The sequence below is a fragment of the Myotis nattereri genome, assembly GCF_964212035.1.
Source record: "Myotis nattereri genome assembly, chromosome: 14".
Taxonomy (NCBI): Eukaryota; Metazoa; Chordata; class Mammalia; order Chiroptera; family Vespertilionidae; genus Myotis; species Myotis nattereri.
In genome coordinates, this window is record NC_138089.1 from 38,050,068 (window position 1) to 38,062,863 (window position 12,796).

The window sequence follows — 12,796 nt, forward strand, 5'->3', positions numbered from 1 at the left end:
TGTCTTTCTCTGCTCCCTAATTAGAGGAGGGGTAACCAGACAATCTGCATTCACTGACCAGCTAGCCCCTTTCCTGGAAGAAAAGGCCTTGGAGGGGAAGGGAGGGGATGTCCAAGACAATCTAGTGAAAACCAGAGGTGTGGGCAGTCCTGCCTGTAAGACTGAATCCAAGGTGTACTTTTTTTTTTTTTAATTTTGTTTTAGTGCTTAAAGTATTACAAAGAGTATTATATATGTCTCCTTTTTTTTTTTTTTTGCAAGGTGTACTTTTATCTGTACCTTATCTACAGAAGGAATTCATAGGATCTTCAATTTCCATTATCCACATTAGTCCATTTTTCAGATTAGCAGTAGTAAATGCAACCAGAAAGCACTAGATGATTCAGACCATCTGTCTACATTTCACTTTCCACAGTCAGCATTTTTATCAGGGTTCCTCAGTCATAATTCTCATTTGAACTTTAACTGGTATCCAACTTTCTTAATACAGTAATCAAATTCTATCCTAGTCATTCCAAATTTGCATTTATTTACTAGTACTACTCCACTGCCTACCTAAGTGTCTGGAAAATAGTAAAGAAACAGAAATATTTTTGGTTTTAATATTATTTTCACTTTCTTTCAGTGTTCAATATTCCTATTATTTCTTTGTAACAGATTTGAAACATTTTTCGTAAGGAAAATATCCTTACTTCACATAAGCTGAGCTACTTCAAAGATCCATGTGTGAAATAACCATAGAAAATATCCCCTACTTCCAACCATCATGAATTCTCATTCAACTATTATTTAGTGAACCCCTGCAGACCAGGTGGCTCTATTAGGAAGTGAAAACAGAGCCTGTTTTCCAGGAAATGACTAATCTTCTTGGAGAAGTAAGACCCACTTGAAAAGTGAAACCACACTGCTAAACAGGATGTAATTCCAGCCAGTACTCTCCTCTTCTCTAAGGTCACATCTTCCTAAAACACAGTGGCATTTACTGAGTGCCTTCCATGGGCCAGGCATTAGGCTAGGAGCTTCTGGATAGCTTTTTGAGTCCCCAAACAACCCCATGAAATATGAAAGATTTTATAAAGAATATTAGTAGGGAAACTAACCCTTCCCACCTGAGATTTCTTAGTTTTCCTAAATCAAGAAAATAGCCATAATCTTTCAAAGTTCAGTTTTTATGAGGCACTTGAGTATCAACATACTAGAATCACATAAGAGTATTTATTATTATAATAGGGGGTATAAAATGTTTTATCAAAGTGAGTTTTGACTATCAACCAACAGATTCATTTTAGAGGGGCTTATTCAATATTTTATCCTTCTAAAGAAAAATTCCTATAAGGAGACTAATTTTGAGATCATTTTTACCAAATAAACATTCAATAGACTTGTCATCAAAGTGCTACTGAACTAATTTGGTCTTGATATGCCCAGGCTGACCTCTGCTGGACAGTATAACCTGCCAACATATTTTTTTTTCTCTTGAGATAATATGGCTAGGGAAAGAGCATTTTCCCCAAATTATATTTAGTATTTAGATTTATATAGTTCAATTTACTAATACTCATCAAGCCCTCCACGCTACCTTACAGCAAAATCTTATATTGCACTCAGCTGCCAGAGGCAAATGACCATGGGCAGAGGAGGATATTGATGAGGTTACATGAGCTTCCCACTCTCAACGGTCCTTTGGATATTCTCTATGCTCTGATGCAGCTCAGGCTCTCTTGTGCATATCTTAGAAGTACATTAAGAGTCCCTGCCTACTGGGCCTGATTTCAGGGTTGTCAGGTAAAACCACAGATCCCTGCAAGTATTTCCTAGGTCAGTGATGACGAACCTTTTGAGCTCGGCGTGACAGCATTTTGAAAAACCCTAACTTAACTCTGGTGCCGTGTCACATATAGAAATTTTTTGATATTTGCAACCATAGTAAAACAAAGATGTATATTTTTGATATTTATTTTATATATTTAAATGCCATTTAACAAAGAAAAATCAACCAAAAAAATGAGTTCGCGTGTCACCTCTGACACGCGTGTCATAGGTTCGCCATCACTGTCCTAGGTGCACATCGCAAAGCTATAGTCCATCACTTTGTAGAGGTCACTTATGCCCCTAACTAGCCAATGGAAGCCTGATAAGTATGGTGCAAACAAGCTGAACTTTAATATAAAATCTTATACTCCAGTTCATATAAAATTGCAGAAAATAAACAAGAATGCCCCTGGAAATAAATGATGCTTTTCCATTTCTCATATTGCTTTAAAATACAGGATATGCCTGTATTTTAAAAGAATATGACATTCCAGGTTCAGTCCCAGACCACCACAGTAAAGCAACTATCACAATAAAGTGAGTCACACAAGTTTTTTGTTTCCCAGTGCATATAAAAGTTATGTTTACACTATATTGTAGTCTAGTAAGTGTGCAACAGCATTATGTCTAAGAAAAAAAACCAATGTACATACCTCAACTTAAAAATATTTTTATTGTTAAAAATACTAACCATCATCTGAGCTTTCAGCGAGTCGTAATCTTTTTGCTGGTATAAGGTCTTAAAATGCAGTATCTGCGAAGCATAATAAAGCAAAGCACAATAAAACGAGGTATGCCTGCAATGTCTGGTTCTGATAATAAAAATTACAAAGTTTTTTTATTTCTTTTATAAAAGAAGGAAAAATGAAGAAATAAAAATTTCCTATAATCCCATCACTGAGTTATTGTAAAATTTAGGTTTATTTTGCGCCTATCTTTTCTCTCTGTGTATGTGTGCACAAGTACAGGTGTGCATCTGACTTGAACCCATCAATTTTGTCGCTTGTCTTTTTCACATAATAGTATCCTCTGTTTTTCCATCAGTAAATATAAGTTTTATTTTATAATGTAAACAGATCATAATGCATGTACAGTAACCAATATCTTATTATTAAACACTGGGGCTGTTCCTAAATGAAACTATGCTCAATGGCGCTCTCTCTCTCTCTCTCTCTATATATATATATGTATGTATGTGTATATAGACTATTTGACCAAATATTTTATTATTTCCTTAGGATACATTCCCTAGATAAGCTTACTGGATCAAAGTTATGGGGTCTGAACATTTTTAAAATTCCAAAACAGGCACTTCTAGAACTACTGTGTAGAAATACTGTACCAATTTCAGCTTCTACCACAGCATAGCAGCGCCCATTTCACTTCACCTTCATCCACGCTAAGAATTATAATGTAAAAAGAGCTGTACTGCCCTGGCCAGTGTGGCTCAGTTGGTTGGAGCATCGTCCCATACACCGAAAGGTCATGGGTTCAATTCTAAATCAGGGCACATATCCAGGTTATGGAGTCAATCCCTGGTCAGGGTGTGTATGAGAGGCAACCGATGGATGTTTCTCTCTCACATTGATGCTTCTCTCTCTCTCTCTCTCCCCCTCTCACTTCCTCTCTAAAATCAATAAAACAGGCTTTGCTGTTTCATCTTGAAGGGCGTTTGCTGGTTTCTTTCTGAAAGAGCTGCATTTAATACCAGTCTTTGCAGGTGACACTCATCATGATCTCCCCTACTCAAATTGATCACTGGGCTTGGTTGCAAAGAACAATTCAGAAAGGATATTCAAGTAAAATCTGCAGACGTCTCGTGATTATTTCTGGTCTTACGTTTTTCACTGTTCATAACCTGATGGCCATTTATGACAGATACTGGGAGTCACAAGATGTCACCACAATCCAATTAGAATTGCTGAGGTGTGTCATTAACAAGGATCAAATCGATGCCTCACAAAAGGAGAAACGGAAGTATGCCAAGTCAGGATGATCTGAAATTAAACCTGGACGCCTTTGGGCTTTTGGGCCTTTGGGCCTTTTTAAAGTCTCTCGAGCATTTTTAAATAGAAATAAATTTGGGTTTCACAAAAATAAATAAATAAATAAATAAATAAATAAAATAAAATCAATAAAACATATTCTCAGGTGAGGATTTGTTTTTTAAAGTGCTTTGCCAAGTGGATAGGCAAAAATAAGGTTTTCCAGTCTAACATATTCATATTTATTCATAATACTTTTATTGACCATTTGTATTTTTTCTGTTGATTATACATTCATGCCCTTCACCCATTTTTTTTCTAGTGCATTAATATTTTTCTTATTTATAGGAGTTCTTTATATATTAAGGTTGTTGACTCTGCTGGTCTTGATGTGGTACACATAAACAAAAGTTGCTAATCCAAATATACCCTGAAATTATTAGCTTTGGTGTGGTGTGACTTCTCTGGCTCAATAAATTATTTCCCCCCAAAAAGAAAACAAAACAAAACCCCAACTCAAAAAGTATGAAATAAGTTCCATTAAACCATGGGGAGACTAAAGTACGAAGTGGTCAACAAGTAAACAATAAAGAAGAAATAGCCTATGTACTCCAAGCTTTTTTCTTCAAAAATGTTTAAAAGATAAATGACTTAAAGAATGCATTTATTAAAAGAATACTGTGTTGCCCTAATACAGTGGTTGGCAAACTGTGGCTCGTGAGCCACATGCGGCTCTTTGGCCCCTTGAGTGTGGCTCTTCCACAAAATACCACGTGCGGACACGCATGTACAGTGCGATTGAAACTTCGTGGCCCATGCGCAGAAGTCGGTATTTTGTGGAGGAGCCACACTCAAGGGGCCAAAGAGCCACATGTGGCTCGCGAGCCGCAGTTTGCCGACCACTGCCCTAACCGGTTTGGCTCAGTGGATAGAGCATCGGCCTGGGGACTGAAGGGTCCCACGTTCGATTCCCTTCAAGGGCATGTACCTTGGTTGAGGGCACAGCCCCAGGAGGGAGTGTGCAGGAGGCAGCTGATCGATGTTTTTCTCTCATCGATGTTTCTAACTCTCTGTCCCTCTCCCTTCCTCTCTGTAAAAATCAATAAAACATATTTTTTTAAAAAGAATACTGTGTTAATTCAGTGGTTAGGCAGTTACATTGCTATTATTTAATAAAACCCTTTTCCTTCTTTCATCTGTAAATGGTTATTCCTGTGGTTGAATATTGGTAACTTTTTCTGTTTTTAACCAATTACTTTATTATATAATATCATTTAGAAATATTTTTATTTTTTGTACAGCAATTTTAACATTATAGTTATTTTTCTGTGGGGAAAAATTTCTATCTTACAGGAAAGACAAAACTCCTGAAGACCACTTATGGCATCTTTATTTACATATTAGAACGGGTCAGCCAGTGAAAATCCTAGAAAAAGAAAAGACAACAAACATTCAGTTGAAAGAAATAATTGTCTCAAACTATATTCTCAGTGTTTTGTTTGCTCTAGAATCTAAAAGTCCCATTATAACCACAATTTCCAAAATGGTAAATAAGGTTTGTCTTTGGTCTAGTGATTTACCCAAAAAAGAGCTAAAAAAAATCCATAGTGAACCTTTCCGTCTTGTCCTACAAAACGGCCTAAAATGACTTTCTGGGTCCTCTCCCATTAACAGAGTTTAAAAGAAACAGAAGTACACTTAAAAGAAGAGAGGAGATGAAGGAGACCCAAAGAAGGTCAAGTTCCCAGGTCTAAGAAGAACCTGTGTAGAAAAAGCAATGCACGAAAGCCTTTCCCAGGAATAATACCATTCTATACTGGTGGCTTGGACATAGGTGACTGTGGATTAGGTCCTTTTGGTATTACAGCAGAAGCAGTCAGCCTACACTGCAAATCAATGACAAATAGTAAATGGACACACAACCAAGGAAAATCAAAGCTTGGAAACTAATCTGTATGGAATTCTACTAGAATAAGGATAATGTCAAAGACACAGATGCAAGAAATGGAAGAATAATCCTCATGGAATTATGTAAAAATTAAAACATACTGTTCCAGGAATACCCCTAACTGGGAACTGATAACAATATAAAACAATGATAACAATATAAAAGTTACAGGAATGGCTTTGGGGCCATATTTAAGTAAAATAAGAATTGCTTGAACACAAACACTATGATAACATGACAGCTGATCTGATAACCATGTTGGCTACACCTATTAGTACAAATGACTAATGGGTGGTTAGCATACACAGAGTGGATATGCTGGACAAAGAGATGATTCACATTCCATGCAGCTCATAGCCGGACAGTGCAAGATTTCACCACATTACTTAGATGGTGCACAATTTAAAACGTAAATTGTTTATTTCTGAAATTTTCTATTTAATACTTTCAGATCACAGCTGAACATGGGTAACTAAAACCATGGAAAGCAAAACTTTGGCTCAGGGTAATGTACTAACTTTTGGGCTTTGTCCTTCTTTTTCTAGTTCCAAGCTTTTTCTTTTTTCCTGAAGTAGGCATTTATTGCTGTGAACTTCCCTCTGAACTACTTTTTCTGCATCCCCTAAGTTTTGGAATGTTGTGTTTTCATCTTCACTTGTCTTAAGGTATTTTAAAATTTCTCTTCTGATTTCTTGTTCATTAGTTATTCAGTAGCATGTTGTTTAGTCTCCACAAATTTGTCAATTTTCTAGTTTTCTTCTTGTAATTGATTTGTAGTTTCATAGCATTGTGGTTGGAAAAGGTGCTTAGTACGACTTCAATCTTCTTAAATTTATGAAGACTTGTTTTGTGACCTAAGATATGATCTTTCCTAGAGAATGTCCCATATGCACTCAGAAAGAAATATGTATTTTGATGCTTTTGGATTAAGCATTTTATATCTATGTGTTAAGTCCATCTGGTCTAACATGTCATTTAAAGTCATGTTTCCTTACTGATTTTCTGTCTGGATGATTTATCCATTGATCTAAGTGGGGTACTAAAGTTCCCTACTATTATTGTACTGCTGTCTATTTCTCCCATTAGGTTGTTAATATTTGCTTCATATATTTAGGTTCTCCTATGTTGGATGCATAAATATTTACAAATGATATACCCTATTGTTGGACTGAGCCCTTTAACATTATGTAATGTCTTTGTCTTTTTTTTTTTTAATCCTCAATTGAGGATATTTTTCAATTGATTTTTAGAGAGGGAAAGACAGAGAGAAACATCGATGTGAGAGAAACATATCGACTGGTTGCCTCCAGCATGTGCCCTGACCAGGGCTTGGGCTGGGGAGGAGCCTGCAACCTTGGTACATGCCCTTGACGGGAATTGAACCCAGGACCCTTCAGTCTGCAGGCCGACGTGCTATCCACTGAGCCAAACCAACTGGGGCTCCTTCTTTGTCTTTATTAACAGTCTATTTTAAAGTATATTTTGTCTAATATAAGTATAGCTACCCCAGCTTTTTTTCTTTGTTTCCATTTGCACGGAATATCTTCTTCCATCTATTCACTTTCAGTCTTTGTGTTCATACATGTGAAATGAGTTTCTTGTAGGCAGCATATCGATCTGTCGGGGCTTTTTTTAATTCACTCACACACTCTATGTCTTTTGATTAAAGAATTTAGTCCATTTACATTTAAAGTAATTACTGATAAGAATGTACTATTTGCTGCTTTGTTAATTGTTTTTGGCTGTTTTGTGTTTCCAATATGTTCCTTTTGCCAAAATCTCTGACATCTGTTTTTACAGAAAGAGAATTTCAGTAGAATTATATATTTTACAGTACAAAATTAGTTTATTTACATTTCATTGATGGGTCCAAGTGTCCAATTGCCTATTTGCCCATTGTCTTGTTCAAAAATAAAGAGATCTTACAGCAGATACATGTATAAAGAACCAAGTAAAAAACTACTTGAAAAAATTATCTGCTCTAAAAACAATGGCTAATACACAATGTGCAAGCATGGTGGACAGGTATATAAGAGAGGGCAAGTGGCAGGACCAGAATTAGAGTACAAAATTAAGTATGAAAAGCAACTTAATCTGAGATGGAAGAGGATCATACTACACACTTTGCTTTAGAGACCAAAATAACTAATTTTGAATGTAATTGCACAAACTGTCCCATTAGTTTCATCTCCCACTGTACTTCCTGCACCCTTTCAGCTAGCTACATCAACCTTCTTTTAGCTCCTCAGACTTGCCATAATCCCTCCTGCCAGAGCTTTTACATACCTCTTCCTCCTTCTCTTGGATGAGTTTGTCTCTATTTATCCTTTGGATCTTAGTTTAAGCATCACTTCCCTGTGATCACCATATAAATCAGATTCCTTTGTTGTATGTTATTCAGAACTAACTGAGTTCCTTTCCTTCAGAGAAATTGCCTCACTCTGTCATAATGCAGTCAATCTGAGGTGACTGGACGGTCCCTCTTCCCTGCTGTACTGTTAGCTCCATGAGGTGAGGCTGAGGCTGGTTTTGCTCACCATGCTATTCTTTGCACCCGCCTTATACATACTCAACAAATATTAATTGAACAAGCAAAACAAATCACCAAACTCAGAAATAGTTTAGAAAGAACTCTGAATAACAGGGTGTTCTAGCAATCACATTTACCTGGGCTTTCCGCATGGATTGCGGCTCAATCATGATGTTGATAAGAGAGGGTTTAGTTGTGTCTGCCAAGCTTTTCCTCAGGGATTCTTTGAGTTCTTCTCGTGTTTGTACAAAATACCCATTGCCTCCAAATGCAGTCATGACCTGCTCATAATGTGCATTTGGCAGAAGACACATTGGAGGGGCCCTGTAAAAGTAGGTCACAAATAAATACAAAAATAAAATCATATCATTCTCTAACATAATTTATAGAAAATTTTAGGCTAAACTGAAAGGCATACTTTTATATCCAACACTTACACTGAGATGCCAGTATACTAAACTGTCCATATATTTTATATTATCTATATAGTAAAGTCAAATATAACTTTTTGTGATGATGGAAAAGTTTTATATCTGTGCTATCCAATATAATAGCCACTAGCAACCTGTTGCTATGAGCACTTGAACTGCGACTAGTTAAAATAAGGAACTAGATTTTTTTAAAAGTTCAAGTCCTAAGATCTCTGCTTCTTCTTTTTTTCTAAATATATTTTTATTGATAAGGAACCATGCTTCCATTACTTGGCTATTATAAATAATGATTTCAGAGAGGAAAGGTGGGGGGAGAGGGAGAGAGAGAGATGAAATATCAATGATGAGAGAGAATCTTCAACCAGCTACCTCCTGCATGCCCCACACTGGGGATTGAGCCCACAACCTAGGCATGTACCCTGACCGGGAATCGAACCATGACCTTCTGGCTCAACCACTGAACCATGACGGCCAGGCAGAAACTAAAATTTTTGTTAGTTTTGTTGTTTAAAATTTTTTTTTATTAAAGTATAGTTGGCATACAATATTATATTAGTTTCAGGTATACAACATAGTGATTTGACATTTATATACTATATGATGAAATTACCATGGTATGCCTATTTGCCTAATCACTGCAAAGTTATTACAATATTTCTGACTAGCCTCTGTACTATACACTACAATGGATATAAATAATAAATACATATAATAAATATAATATTAATTATATAATAAATACTTTATAACTGGAAGTTTATACTTCTTATTCAACTTTTTTACCCATCCTCCTCTTCCCTTCCCCTCTGGAAACCATCAGTTTATTCTTTGTATCTATGACTCTTTCTGATTTGTTTGTTCTGTTTTATTAGATTCTACATATAAGGAAAATCATATGGTATTGGTCTCTTTGTCTGACTTATTTCACATAGCATAATACCCATCCATCCATGTTATTGCAAATGGCAAGACTTAATTCCTTTTTACTGCTGAGTAACATACCATTGTGTGTCTGTGTGTGTGTGTGTGTGTGTGTGTGTGTATCACATCTTCTTTATCCATTCATCTATTAATGAACACTTAGGTTGCTTCCATTACTTGGCTATTATAAATAATGCTGCAATAAACATGGGGTGCATACATCTTTTCAAATTGTTGTTTTAGTTTTCTTCTGATAAATACAGTACATATTTGCAAATGATGTATCTGATAAGAGATCAGATTTAGCTAAATGGTTAAAAGGAAGACCTCTGGATGTAAACATCCATATTCCCAAGATGTACTGGGAGCACTTTGCAATAAGGTCTTTATTAACAAGGCTTAGACATCAAACTCACTTGTCTGAATCTTCAGTGGCTCCCTCATCATAAACCATTTGGGCATTTATTGAAGTGCCCAATCATGGATGGTGTGCAAAGAGGAACCATGCAGACAGGGTTCCCTTTTAGATGGGCAGAAAACATAAACAAGTACTTCTCACACCATGAAACCACATTCCAATACAGCAGACTTTTTAAAGAGATTAAACAGATGGGAGAAAGTAAAGATACATTGTTCTGGACTACTTACAGAGCAGTAGCATCTCCAAATTTTAACATTTCCTTCCAAGAATCTGTATCAATACCTTGGTAAATTCCATTATTATTCACCACCAAAAGTATAATTGGCAAGTTGTACCTAAAATTGACAGCAAAATATAAAGAAAATGATTATTCATTCTAACACAATTTCTTTTCTTAGAGCTGAAATTTTAACTTAAAAATGGATAGTTTTCCATAAACTTTTTTTTGTAATATTAGGACAGAACTAAAAATTAAGTTATTTATTATCCTAATAAAAGAATATCAAATAATTAACAGAAACATCACGGAGTAGCAAAAAGAATGCAACATTACGTGCTGATAAAACTTGCTCAACTATTATGCAACTATGAACGTTGGGCAAATCACTGAGCTTTTCTGAACCTTGGTCTTCATAGACCCAGGTGTTAATAGAATGATGACTTCCATGCCTGATACCTCTGAAGCACTATTTCTAGGTTGTGTCTAGGAGTTTCGTTTGAAAGTTATCTTTCTATTTATTGAATTCCTCATAGATAACCAGCACTTGCTAGATGCTGTGGGAAGTACACAAGTGACTAGTGTATATTCTCTCCTCTCAAACCACTTCATCCATAATTGGAAAAACATTACATGGGGTAATACTTAGAGAAAAAGAGAGTATTTAATAATGTGCTAAACACTATGACAAAGAACAAAAAAAGCTGATTAAACTTTACTAGTGACTGACAAAAGAATATGGAGTTTATTTTCTACAGACATACTTTCTGAGGTCACGTGCAAAAACAAAACAAAAAACCCCCGCATACTATTATGTAACAGGATTGTGGTAACCACCTGCTCTCCATGCTCGAAGGGAATGGCTTTATTTAACAGTGTAGAAGGCCGACTTCCCTGAAAATCGTCTTTTAGGTATATATATCACTTGATTGCCAATACAGATACTCTAACAAGCACATAATTTCCCTCTGATCTGGAAAGTTTTATATACAAATACTCTGAAAGTCCCAAAACACGATTTACTAAAATCCTAACAGGAGCCTTAGTTAAGAATATAATTGTTTTCCTAGTTTAAATAATTGGAGAGAAAAAAATCCCTATACTTCTATAGTTGGATCTACAACTTATCAGTTTCTCCATGACTGCTCAAAACTATAAAAATAACCTTGCCTGGCCAGTGTAGCTTAGTGGTTGAGTGTTGACTTAGGAACCTGGAGGTCACAGTTCGATTTCCGGTCAGGGCACATGCCCAGCTTGCCGGCTCGATCCCCAGTGTGGAGTGTGCAGGAGGCAGCCAATCAATGATTCTCTCTCACTGATGTTTCTATCTCTCTTTCCCTCTCCCTTCCTCTCTGAAATCAATAAAAATATATTTAAAAAAATAAAAGCCTGTTCAATGTGAGATTAGTATTGTGAAATCATCGATGTTCTTTTATTTTAACAAATAATCTGAATAGCTTATTTCACTGAGCAGTCACCTCAAGCTTTACCTAGATCATCCCATTTGTTCCTCACAACTGGCTTTAAGGTAGGAATTATTCCTATTCCTATTCCTATTCTAGAGGAGACTGAAGCTTGGTTAAGTGACTTAACCCGTCACTTAGCTTTGCAGTGGTCAAGCCAGTATTTAACTTCAGGCCATCTGAACAGAAGTCATGCTCTTAAGCACCAAACTCTACTGTCTCCTGGCAGAAAACAAGCTTTTCTCAGACAGAAGCTTTTCTTTTTTTAATATATTTTTATTGATTTCAGAGAGGAAGGGAGAGGGAGAAAGAAACATCAATGATGAGAATCATTGATTGGCTGCCTCCTGCACACCCCCCACTGGGGATCGACCCCGCAACCCAGGCATGTGCCCTTGACCAGAATCGAACCCGGGACCCTTCAGTCCACAGGCTGATGCTCTATCCACTGAGCAAAACCAGCTAGGGCCAGACAGAACTTTTTTTCAGTGACCTCAAAACCATGCCCCATAGGTTTGTAGAATTTTGGTCAGAAAAGAGGTCAGTAAAGAGGTCAGAAGCATGCTGTCCTGGATGAGAAAGACCCTGGGGTTATTTATACTAGTATCTATACAGTGCTGTGCACAGGGCACCTGACATATGATCAATGCTTGGTAAGCATTTGTTAGGCAAGTGGGTCTTGTATATAATTCTTTCATATTTTGGAGAAAGAAATGCTCTATTCAGGATGCTGTTTTACCTGCAGATGGTTTCCACTTCCATGCCAGAAAACCCAAATGCACTATCTCCTTCCACACAGATGACTCGCTGTCCTGGGTTTCTATCTTTAGCCACTATAGCAGCTGCAATGGCAAATCCCAAACCGACTCCCATTGTTCCAAAAGTACCAGCATCTAGCCTATTGGAGAATAAAGCAAAAATGAAACCCTCTAGGGCATGTCACAGATGGTGGGGTTGGCATAAATCTAGACATTCACATGGTTCATGAAAAATAGAGAACAGTAAAAACATTCTCTTTCTTTAATGTAAAATTTTAGACTATGCGGAACTAATTTGTCAGAGATAAGC

General features: G+C 36.5%; 1 protein-coding gene across 5 annotated transcripts in view; it reads right to left on the bottom strand.

Annotated features, from left to right (window-relative positions):
• Positions 1 to 2,465: 2,465 nt before the first annotated feature.
• Positions 2,466 to 12,796, bottom strand: part of HACL1 (2-hydroxyacyl-CoA lyase 1) — a 37,498-nt gene continuing 27,167 nt past the window's right edge. For 4 of the 5 annotated variants that reach the window (XM_081105926.1, XM_081105925.1, XM_081105923.1 and 1 more), the window contains 4 exons: positions 12,468 to 12,626; positions 10,276 to 10,383; positions 8,413 to 8,599; positions 5,044 to 5,223 (listed from right to left, as the gene is read on the bottom strand). In XM_081105926.1, coding sequence (XP_080962052.1) covers positions 5,191 to 5,223; positions 8,413 to 8,599; positions 10,276 to 10,383; positions 12,468 to 12,626 — 487 coding nt within the window. In that variant the 3' untranslated portion in view covers positions 5,044 to 5,190. Of the gene's footprint in view, positions 2,567 to 5,043; positions 5,224 to 8,412; positions 8,600 to 10,275; positions 10,384 to 12,467; positions 12,627 to 12,796 lie in introns of those variants that run through there. The other variant, XM_081105924.1, reaches the window with a different exon arrangement.